The sequence below is a fragment of the Paralichthys olivaceus genome, chromosome 21, assembly GCF_024713975.1.
Source record: "Paralichthys olivaceus isolate ysfri-2021 chromosome 21, ASM2471397v2, whole genome shotgun sequence".
Lineage (NCBI taxonomy): Eukaryota > Metazoa > Chordata > Actinopteri > Pleuronectiformes > Paralichthyidae > Paralichthys > Paralichthys olivaceus.
In genome coordinates, this window is record NC_091113.1 from 18,777,766 (window position 1) to 18,790,386 (window position 12,621).

At 38.4% G+C, this 12,621-nt stretch overlaps 1 protein-coding gene across 1 annotated transcript in view; it reads right to left on the minus strand.

Moving 5' to 3' along the window:
- myo15b (myosin XVB) overlaps positions 1-12,621 on the minus strand; it is a 93,629-nt gene that overhangs the window by 39,485 nt on the left and 41,523 nt on the right. The window contains 7 exon segments of the mRNA XM_069518091.1: positions 1,112-1,281; positions 2,900-3,135; positions 3,224-3,319; positions 7,693-7,817; positions 7,922-7,979; positions 8,102-8,161; positions 10,471-10,564. Coding sequence (XP_069374192.1) covers positions 1,112-1,281; positions 2,900-3,135; positions 3,224-3,319; positions 7,693-7,817; positions 7,922-7,979; positions 8,102-8,161; positions 10,471-10,564 — 839 coding nt within the window.

The window sequence follows — 12,621 nt, forward strand, 5'->3', positions numbered from 1 at the left end:
AAGAGTGTTATGACTCAATATTGAAAGTATGTTTGAGTTGTATTATTCTATATACTGAAAGTTAGGAAAGTTCCCACACATACTGGAAAATAGGGAAGTACATCACTTACTGACGAAGACAGTGTGTATGTCTATGTATATAAAAGAGATCTTCATGTTATGAGCTTCCTCCAGCAAGAAACAGAGTACTCTTACTTTATCGTCAGCAGTTTGAAGGAGTAGAGGATTTATTCTATTTTAATCTGACTGAGCTGTTTGCATTGCCCTTATTAATCAGTATTTACCAAAAATTTCATAATTGGCATTTAAAGAGAAGTTGTGGACATTCACTCCTTCCAAGACTGTAAACTAATGTGTAAATGTATATTCAACAAAATTGATGGTTCTTAAAGATTACTTTAGCCAAATTGAAATAAAACAAATCCTTGAGACCTCACAAGGTCTCTAAACTAAATTCCAGGCAATCCCCCAAGAGCTCAGATCTAAGAGGAGAGCTGCCATTAACAAGTGGGACAGAAGTATCTAACTCACAGAGGGGTTACTTGTTTGGGTGCTTCATTAGTGGAAAGAGGGTAGACACTTGGATGTAGGTAGTTAGAAGCCAGGCCAGACGCCACTTTCGTAATCAGTTTTAGAAACCCTATATGAACAGAAAGCTGGACCAGCCATCCCCTTACTTGAGCGAAAATCAATAGCAGTAGTGGGGTGCACATGCACGGGCATGAACAGCACACAGATTCTGAGTGACACGTACACAGACTAATGAGTAGTGGTAAAGTCTAGAAAGATACAAGAATTTAAATTAAATAAATATAGTTTTTTCCCTGTGACTGTGATACCCACCTTTTATTTTATCTTGAAAGGCAGATTGGTGAGGTCTAAGGTACATGCTACATTATTAATGGGAAAGAGTTTGCTTTTTGGTAAGATTTAATTTGAATTGCGAGAATTGTCCAAACTGACTGAGCAGCGACAGAACAGAGGGTAGTGGAGTAATTGGCTGTGAGATAAAAAGCAAAAGGTTCTTGTTTTTGTTGAAGTTATGTGACTGTCTGGCAATCGGATCTGATAAATATTTAGTTTGTTTTTTTGTAGAATTTGACATTCTCACCATTGAAGGTTTGAACATCCACCTGCATGGTGCCCTTCCTCTGGCAGGCCATCCACTCTAGCTGGGTGGGTGGATAGATACGCAAAGTGGGAGCTGGTAGCTGCAGACTTGTCAGCATTTTGTGCTGGCACAGCGACCGGTACTCCTTTGGACCATGGTCTGATACATACCTACAAGACAAATACGTTATGACAGATTAAGTGGTGTTTTTCAGACAGGAAATAATGAATTTCACCATAGGCTTTTGGCTGTACACATACATATTATTGTCATAACACATGCACATGCTCTCTATCATGATTTAATGATTTTCTCCAAAACCCAGTGTAATGGGTGAGACTGCACACACAGAGATTTCATTTGAACATTAGAACACAGCACCTCTAAAAAAGAAGCATGTAAAATATAGCAAATTAGCTCCCTGGTACAATTCCAACACACATGAATTAAAACAAGATTCAAGAAAACTAGAAAGGAAGTGGCGCTCCAACAACTGTGTTTAAAGTCACCTAGCATTGAAAGATAGTATTAAAGCATGTAATAAGGCCCTCCACAAAGCAAGAGCTGCTTACTACTCCACATTAATAGAAGAAAATAAAAACAACCCCAGGTTTCTCTTTAGCACTGTAGCCAGGCTGACAGAGAGTCACACCTCCATCCAACCCAGTATTCCTCCTTCCCTGAATAGCAATATCTTTAATGATAAAATTCTAAATATTAGAAATAAAAATACTGCCCTCAGTTGCCACTTATACACCATCAAGCACAGAAATCTCAGAAACATCTGATAATCCTACAAATTATTAGGCAGCTTCTCTCTGTTCACCCTTGATCAGCTGACCACAATAATCTCATCATCTAAACCCACAACTTGTATATTGGATCCCATCCCTACAAGGTTACTGAAAGAAATAATAATAGTACTTTACTGAATACAATCAATCTATCAATATAATCAGGAATTACCACAGTCCTGTAAGTAATCAAACCCCTTCTCAAAAAACCCACCCTGAACCCGGAGGTTTTAGCCAACTACTGACCAATAACCAACCTCCCCTTCCTGTCTAAAATCCTCGAGAAGGTTGTAGCCAATCAGCTGTGTGAGTTTCTGCAGGAAAGTAATGGGTTTAGAGCTCATCACAGCACAGAGACAGCCTTGGCAAAAGTCACTAATGACTTTCTAATAGCCTCAGAACAAGGGTTTGTGTCTGTCCTCGTCCGTTCTTAGTGTCAGAATCAGAAAAAGAGATCACAAGAGATTCCTGTGGAATCATCTCCCAGTTTCAGTTCCGGAGGCAGACACCCTCTTTACATTTGAGAGTAGGCTAAAAATTTGATAAATACGTGACTCATAAACTCTAGAGTGAATCAAACAAACAAAACGTTATCTTCAAGATTAAGTCCGTTAGAGGTTATAAATGTCAGTTTTGATACAACATTTCTTGTATGCTGACAACCTTTTGCTGTTCATCTACGACCCTGACATATCTATCCTCCGGGTGCTGGCAATTTTGGTCGAGTTTCAGGAAAAACAAAAATGTGCCATGCCCAAGCCCAGTCACTACAGATCTTTGTCTTCTTATCTCTTTCACCAGAACTGATTGTACCATATACAAGTCAAGGTACAGAACCTCCAAAAAAAATTTCGGGGGAGTAATAATAATAATTATCTCATTATAAACGTAGGGTCTGAGCATTGATGGTGTAATAAAGTGTACAATACACTCTGCACCAATCCCAATTATTTTAATGGCAATAAAGTTTAGCTAGCCAAAGTGTAGCACTTACTTGAGAAGGGGTTTGTCCAGTGTTAGTGAGGGGACAAAGGCACTGAGGCAGCAGGCCAGCAGCAGCCAACCCCTCATGGAGTCCTGCTCCTCCTGCAGGCCCAATGTGTGGTGAACTAACTGAGCCAGGATCTCATCCCTCAAAGCTGGCCGGCTCTGCCCCTTCTCCACGATGTAGTTACCCAACATCTGCTCCTGCCAGCTGCTGAGGTCTGTCTCCCCTGTAAACCGTAAGATCTGAGGAGAAAAGGAATGAAAATAATGAGTTGACTGCGATAAACTCTAATTTGACGTGACCGTTTGTCAATAAAACACTACAATTTACCAGTTTGTGAATTTCCAGGGCGGTTTTTGCATCTTCTGGCTCCAGAGAGGTGAGAGGCCTTTGAAGGGAGTATCCCTGAGGCTGGCACCATGTATCCTGTGGAACATGAAGGCATGAAATAAAATCTATATCATTTCATTCACTTAAAGGTCCAGTGTGTAAGATTTAGACAGAAAAAAAGCATACGACACAGACAACTCGACAAAGACCAAACTGAAACTAGCAATAAGAAACTAGCAACAGAGGAAACAAATCAAATCAAGACCATAACTACAAATCAAACAGAAAACACTGAATTAAAACAGATAACCATGACAGGTACAATATACATTTATATTTGTTTTACTGTTACAGCTACAAGATCCCTATTGAAATGTATTGAGTTATTATTTTTCTTGCACCTAGAGTAATGAATCACATATTTGGCAGCGTAAATACACGTAACTTCAGCTGAACTTTGCACAAAAATGAGATGAATGAGAAATATGTGTGAAATGGTTTTCCCGCGAGTGTTCATTCACTTCCAATATGGTTGTGGTAAAATGGTTCAATAGCTCCCCCTACTTAATTTCAATGAGCAGCCCCAGCATTACTATTTACCGATATGTATGAAAATTGGTTGGTACATGTACTACATCCAGACTTAGAAAAAAGTGTTTTTGACCCATACCCTAAATTGAACAGCAAGTTGTCGATGTTGATTGTATGTTTGTTTGGTTTATGTTACTTGCAGGCATTCTACTTTAATGAACTCCACCAACAGAATTAATCACATCGGTGTCACATTGCGGTCAGTGTAACCTAGCTCAACAATGAAAGTTTTTTCAACGGCATGCCCATGGCCATGTCGCAATGAAACAGGAAGTTTCACTAATTTGACTACACATTGGCCAATCTGCACAAGACGTAACATATTTCCTGACCTGGCATGACTACATTTACATGCCACAATTAAACATAATCATAGCACCACCTACTAGCAACAAGATGCACGCCTCAACAGGATGTGATATTTAACTCCTTCATGCCTTGTACGAATGCATAATGCAGTATCACGTGGTGTCAACCAACCTCCAGCAACTACACTGCAGCACATACCGACACAAATTTGAAAGAATATGGTGCAAGTCTTCTTTATTTTGGAACAATAGCCACATTCTATCTAGGGGGAAACATTCACCGACAAACACAGGGAGGATAAAGGTATAACTACTCTTCAGGCTATTAACAGAATAAGCGCTGTCCTTTAAGACCTTGTAACTCAATACAGTACTGATTAGCACATTATTTTCTTATACGTTAGAGTATATTCAGCCTGAGAGGGGTTCTCTGGGGCTTAGATTTAAAAGATAATCCTATTTTAAGTTGGATACATCATCTCTATATGAGAAATTAAATTCCTAGTAATATATTCACACATCAGGAATGAAGACCTTGGATAGGAATGTGTTAGTATTGGGGTAAGAATTAAAATGTAATAGAAATAGTGCCAGGACTTAAAAAAAATAAAATCAATAGTGTATATACATTTTAAATGCTATTATATGTTATATCTAATACCAAGAATTTGACACCAAATGGTATTTGCCCTCTATCCATATTGCTCCTTTGCCCCTACAGAACCCATGGCTCCTTTCGGAGTTTTCATTTCCAATTTCTTGTGCTCATCTCGATCCAGCTCAGCCTTTTAATGTTCTCTCTTTGTTTACTATGACCGTGACTGCATGACTACAGCACACCGCAAACTCTCTTTTTTTTCTTTTTCCAACCATCACCATGGATACCCTTAGATTAACTCCTAACCCCAATAACCTCTCAGACAGATTTATTCCATTGAACAGATCCTCTATGGTCATCGTGAGGGAGGAACTGTGCACTCCATACATTGAGCTCCTTGCAGTCTCTCTTCTCCCAGAGAATTTCCACAGCTTTTTCTTATTCTGGTCTACATACATTCCAAACATAGTGCATCCACTGCCACTGAATGTATCACAAGTACTATTAACAGACTCATATCACCTGACTCCCCCAAATTCATCCTGGGCTATTTCAACCACTGCTTCCCTGATAAAAATCACTAAAATGCTTTCGCCAGTATATCACATGTTGCACTCATCTGGGGAAGACACTGGAAAAATGATATGGCTCAGTCCCAGATGCAGTCCAACACCTTGTTCACTTCAGACTCCTCCTCTGCATCTAACACCTTGCAGCCTGACATCCTGGCTGATAAAATCTCCTCCCGCTTCATCCACACAACCAACTCATTCTGTGGATTCTGGACTGTCTCACCAACAGAGCGCAGAGAGTCCTGGTCAATAAAATCCTATCTGACCTCCACCGCCTCCCCTCATCTCTGCTCTTCATTCTCTACCGCAGTGACTGCAGATCTACACAGACCTACACAGACCAGCGATCACCTGGTTAAATATGCCGACAACACAATTCTTCAGTCTCTGCTATCTGGCAGCTCACAGCACCATGGACTAGTTCTGCAGGAGTTTGTGGAGTAGTGTGGCACCTCTTGTGTGGAACTGAACCAAAAGAGATGACAATATTATGATAAAAAAAAAAATTTAGTTTTCTAAATGATTGATTTTCATTTAACAGACTGTAGATTCATTGTGAAGGCTCATTCTGGCTTTTAATTCTAATTGTGATCGATTTTTGTAATTGGACATACTTTGCATACTATAGAATAAAGGTGTTTACTGTAATAAGGGCCACCTGGTGTTTAAAGAGTGCCTTAATAGACATCTACCTAATGCTGCAGTGAACACAGGGAACCAGGTGAAGTGACGTTAACTCAGAGAGGAGGATACAGGACAGGAGGAAGGACTAATGCTGACTTGTGACAATTCATATTTTGTCTATATCCAAATGTATTTTAGAATATAATACCAAGTACCCTAATTGTAAGAGTGTCAAAATTAAACTACAAAATACAACAGCCATGCCATGTATCAAAATAAACTACTGTATTTTTTGTATTTTGAAAATACTTCTCACATAGGAAACCATATATATTTATATATATACACTGCTCAAAGAAATTAAGGGAAGACTAAAATCACACATCAGATCTTGAGGCTTTACTTGCAGCATTGGATGCAATGATGCATTGGATTTACAGTAGGTCAGGGGAACGTGAGGGCCAGTCAATGATAAATGCCTTAATCTTCTAGGAACTGCATACACACTCTGGCCACACTGGGCATATTCCTGCACCAGGAGGAACCCAGGGCCCACTGCACCTGCTTAAGGTCTGACAATCACTCTGAGGATTTCATCCCAGGAAATTAAACCTTTGAATATATTGAATGAAACTTTGAATATATTGAATGAAGTCTGAATATATGGAATGAACCTTGAATATACGGAATGAAGTCTGAATATATGGAATGAACCTTGAATATATGGAATAAAACCTTGAATATATTGAATGAAGTCTGAATATATGGAATAAAACCTTGAATATATTGAATGAAGTCTGAATATATGGAATGAAACCTTGAATATATGGAATGAAGCTTGAATATATGGAATGAAACTTTGAATATATGGAATGAACTTTGAATATATGGAATGAAATCTTGAATATATTGAATTAAACTTTGAATATATTGAATGAAGTCTGAATATATTGAATGAAGTCTGAATATATGGAATGAAATCTAGAATATATTGAATGAAACTTGACTGACGTCAGACTTCACCGCAGTGCCTGCGGCCATCTTGTGTAACGTGTGGATGCTATAGCTAAGTGACAATTAGTCCGCTCACAATCTCGTTGTTGTTAAGATTGTTAAGATTGATTAAGTGATTGTACACTGGGTGTTGTCGGGCACTCCTGTAAGGTTGAAGGCATGCTGAGGTTGGCCTGATAAACAGCTGCCTGCCATGATTAAAAAGGGAGCAAACTTCCTTGTCAGAAGAACGGTATTCGGCAGGGGTATCAGGGGATTTTGGCCCGTACACGCATTCGCCAGTGTGTTACTGATGTCCTTATAGTGTACAGTAATATTGCTGCAACGATATTGTGAGTGGACTAACTCATTGTCAGTCACTTTTAGCTATAGCATCCACACATTACACAAGATGGCCGCAGGCACTGCGGTGAAGTCTGACGTCTGTCAAGTTTCATTCAATATATTCAAGGTTTCATTCCATATATTCAGACTTCATTCAATATTTTCAGACTCCATTCAATATATTCAAGGTTTCATTCAATATATTCAAGGTTCATTCCATATATTCACACTTCATTCCATATATTCACACTTCATTCCATATATTCAAAGTTTCATTCCAGATATTCACACTTCATTCCAGATATTCACACTTCATTCCATATACAGTTTAATTTCCTGAACGGCATGCCATAATATATATATATATATATATATATATATATATATATATATATATATATGTGTCTGCATGTGTGTGCATGCTGCAGTAATACTTACCTTTAATATGGACTTGGCATAGCGAGAGAATGGGTATCTGTCTATATCCAGAGGCAGGGTGAGCTTGTGTTTTGCCTTTACCTGTGGTGGTGCAACCTCTGTTACCCGTAGCAAATGCTGCAACCCTGATGAAAGATGATGGAAGTAGAATCAAGATGGACAAAGCCTATATATGTGCAGACTGTAGTCTTACTACAGTCAGTTCTCCAGTTGAGCTTATAAATCTGACCTGCAGCACTGAAGAGTCTGGCTGACAGCTCAGCAGGGATCTCCAATTTCCCCACATCCTAACAATGGTTATCAGTAGAGAAACAAGCTCAGTTTCACTTCACAGGTTAAAATCTGTATTTTTTTCACTGTTACTGATCTCCATGATGATGGCATTAGATCAGTTAGTTTGTTGTCTTACCATTCCCCGAAAGACAGACTTGGTCTTTGTTAGGTTTTGTTTGTTGCCCTTGTGAAATTCCTGAAATGAAAGACATACAAAGCCAGTCAATGCAACAGCTTGTCCTTGTGTGTTAAGCATAATTTTATTTAATAATCTAGAAGTTATGTTAAAGGATCAGTGTGTAGAATTTAGTGACATCTAGTGGTTGTGGTACAAGTTGTGGTACATGTGGTAGCCTTCAGTAGACGACAATGTAAATATAATGACAATAATTCATACAGTTTAGATGATTACACACTAGTGAAAACATCACTAGGATTATTTTCATTTTTCATTTCTGCCAAAGATCCCTTTCACCTAAATCTTACACACTGGACCGTTAATGCTTAATTTAGTATCCTTAACCTCAAGCTGTTTGAAGAACTACTGTGTAACTCCTCAGCCCTCAGGTGACTTATTCGCTTCTTATCCAAGTACATCATGAAATTCAATGCTTCCTCAAATCTCCATGAGGTGTTTATTATTTAACATCCTGTTTATTCCTGCAACACACTTAGTCTTGTTGCCCTGCCTCATGGCCAACCAACATAAAACATCCATTGGGTTTGTTTTTCTTTAGGTTTACAGAGAAGCATTAATTAAATAATGCCCAGCAGCATCTCTCCAATATGATTAAAACCACCCCTCTCCTTTCTAGCTTAATTTTTTTTAGATTTATATTCCATTGTTAGTTGATTATTCTCTTGATTATATTGGATACAGGTCTCAGATAAATACCTAAAATATTAATTTATTTGTGATACGCACTACAGATTTAACTTAATATTTTTCTTTTATCAAGGCTTCATTTCACTAATTTCAAAGTTAACAAGTAACTCAACAATTGTTTTCTACAAATACACAGGCAGCCCAACCCTGCCCTAGCACCATTTGAGATTTACAATGACCCTTCCCAAAGCAAAGAAGTGTATCACAAATCAAAGCAGACCAATGATTTACTGGATCACTACACCCCACTAAATTACATGACTTCACAAGGAAATTGTCTTGATTCTCTATGTGATTACATTTTAAAGAACTGTGTAATTCGACATTAATCATGGGAAATATTACAACAAAATGAACAAAAAAGAAAAGGTTAACATTTTATGATTCTCAATTTCAACTTAGCTGAAATAACCCAGTTGATATAATCAGTTGATACATTTTTTTTTTTATTGCTCCTCCAGAGCTTTAGAAGGCACTGTACAACTAACAAGTAACTTGATCTTTGTGTGTGGAAGTGGTCACTTGTACTTTTAATGGCTAAAAAACAATTATACTTTACAGCTTTTCTTATTTGAATTTTAGGCTTGTCTCAAAAATACATTTGAGACATTTGCATGTTCAGCTGACTAACAGACTAAGAGTTAATTGGAATTATTTACTGGTAAGCACACCAATGTACAAGTATCTTCCTTTTCTCCAAAAACCCAACAAGATTACCTTGTCTTTTCTATAGGAACATTCCATAGCCATTTCCTTGGAAAATATTGGTAAAATAGTGAGTTACCTGGATCTCTCTGAACAAGAGAGCAATGAAATCAAAATTAAAATGTATGTCACAGAAAAGGTTAGAATTAATTCTTTACATACAAATATGTGATTATATTGTATCAGAAGTTACTGTAAAATCTGTAAAACTCCAATATAAATCTTGTCTTTTAAACTTAATTCTAAGGTGCCTGAGGCAGTCTGTGGGTAGACACCTCATAGAACCACTTTTCATGGTCAAAGCCTCGTAAAACAATGACAGCTTGATAAGAATAAAAATAAAAATTGAAAGACAGGATAAGAAAAATAGGTTAAACCCAAGCAGTACCTGATAGAAGAATCTTTAGGTTGATTAAAAGACAGTTTCTTCTGTTACTATCCCCTAGGTTTGCACTATTTTAGGAAAAAGAAGCCTCCTGTTAGAGCTAGAACTAGAAGTCTAAGGAACAGGTTACAGAAGGTGGAACAAGAGATTTAGTGTTGTTTCAAATTTCACTGAGAGAGGTTGAAGTCCATGTCCAGAGTGTGTAAGCAGGGCGTGTGTCTGTGTCAAATAGAGATGACTAATGCAAGATAAGAAAGTTGGTTAAAGGAAAGGGATGAGATTTCTTATGAGAATAATTAATATATAATGAACTACATAAATTAACAGTTATCACAATATAGATTCCATTATGAGGTGAAAAAAGCAATCTCAGAGGTAATTAAAAAAAAGAAAGGGGACCAAAAGTATTTGTTGTCCAAAGGTTGTTGTTTAGAGCAAAGATTTACAGCACAATAAACTAAGCAAACATGAGGTTGCCAAGAAACCCAATCAGGGACTTTGCTGGCCAACATCTCTCTTTACTATTTACCTTCCTCCAATGACGTCTCTTAATGGTGTCTCTTGTTACAAGCATAACCGCCCAGAACTGGGTGAAGGACTGCTTCAGACGCTTGTAGTACTTCCTAGATGAAGGGAGGGGGCAGCAACACAAAGTATTCCATGTTAGTATATCACTCTCTGACCTAATTTTAGGCTCCAGGTGAAACCTAACTCCTTCTCAGCTGTAATTTCTGCCTCATCTTTAGGTTTTCTATTCTTCTCTAATTCACCATATATTTTATATAATATTCAGAATTGTATTTGCATTGCTGTATAATCATTTGAAATTAGGAATTGTGTTCTTATTAACGAAACTAGTTCAGTTGGAGGACAACGAAAAAGTCACTGCTAGATACCACAAAATCATTCACACTACACTTTGAAACACTTTTCTAACATAGGGACACTAGGTTGAAGTAACTGAATCATTCAGGTACTGAGATCAGCAGTACATTTTTTTAAATGAAGGGCAGATTTGATATGGGCCCAATATTGTATGGGATGAGAAACAATAATCTTTTATTAGTCCCACAACAGGGACATTTGCTGTGTTGCAGCAGCAAGGAGGACAGCCAAAAAATAGACATCAATAAAAGTTATAAATAGGTGAAATTGTTATGGTAAATATGGTATGGTATATATATATATATATACAGGAAATGTGAATGTAAAAGAAATTATATATAAAGTGTAAACAGAATATATACAGTGTGAACAGAAGACATACAGTGGGAAAAGCATTGGACATTAGCTCCTCCAAAGAAGAGAAAGAAGAGTCATAAAAGCTTTCCACCTGCACTTCAAAAGGCCTCAGTCTCCTCAGCAGATACAGTCTGCTCTGGCCCTTCTTATGAAAAGGTGGTGGCATGATCAGTCCAGTTCAGTTTATTTTTCAGGTGAACACACAGATAATTATAAGGAGTCACAATTTCAATGTCCATTCCCTGGATGTTCACCGATATAGGGAATGCCTACGGAAATCCATCACTTGTTCCTTAGTTTTCCCCACATTGATCTGTAGGATGTTTCCTACAAAGTCCTGCATCAGTTCTCTGTATTTGGCAATCATCAGCCTAATGATTGCAGAGTCATCATCACTGGCCTCATGATTGCAGAGTCATCAGAGAACTTCTTGCAGATGACGAGAGACATGAGACATGAGATAGTGGAGAAGTCTGCAGAGTAGAGGGTGAAGAAAAACAGAGCCAGAACTGTTCCTTATAGGGCCCCTGTACTGCAGACAACCATGGTCCGACACACAATCCTGGTTCTTCACATGCTGGGGACAGCTGGTCATAGTCCAAGATCCAGGATGTGAGGTGGAGGTCCATTCCAGCATGCTCCACTTTATCCCTCAGGGTTGCAGATTGAATATGGGTTGTAAGCATTGGAAAAATGAAAGGACATGATTCTCACAGTGCTCCCAGGAATTTCAAGATGAAAAAGAGCTGTGTTGGAGGCAGATGACAGCACCCCAATGCTAGGCTGAGAATTGGAGTGGGTCCATTGATGGGTTCACCAGGGGGCTCAGATGAATGCGGACAAGTTGCTCCAGGGTCTTCATCAGTTGACTCAAGAATATTATATCTAAGTTCGTGAAATGTTTTTCAGGGTTTAAAGTTTTCATAGGATGGAGAAACATGATTAAAGTCACCAGAGTTAAGGAGCACCATTGTGTGCTGTGTCTGCAGCCCACACACCACAGAGTGGAGGACATCACAGGCTACATAAGTGTTAGCAGAGGGGGAATCACATACGTGAACTAGTACTAGAGAGTAAGGTCTTACCACGATCCACTGTTCTATCAGCCCTTTTCCGGTGGAATCCATCCAGCGCAGTGATCGTGTCTGGATTAATTATGGTCAGCCGGGTCAGGTTTTCCAGTTAAACTGATGATCATGTTAAATGGTGATGTCTGTTGTGTGAATTGTCGGGACTTATTAAAGGGCTTGCAGAATTTTTTTTTTAACATTACCAGTTAAAGTAAAATGTCTTTCCTTGTCTCAGTGATATAATTCTCAGACTGTAAGGCCACCAGTGCCGGGTGGGTCTGCAGTAGTGGCCACCTCACTGTCCCTCTCCTCCCTTTTAATCCAGAGCCAACAGCTGACTCTTTGCACGGCCTCTCCCAAACTTCTTA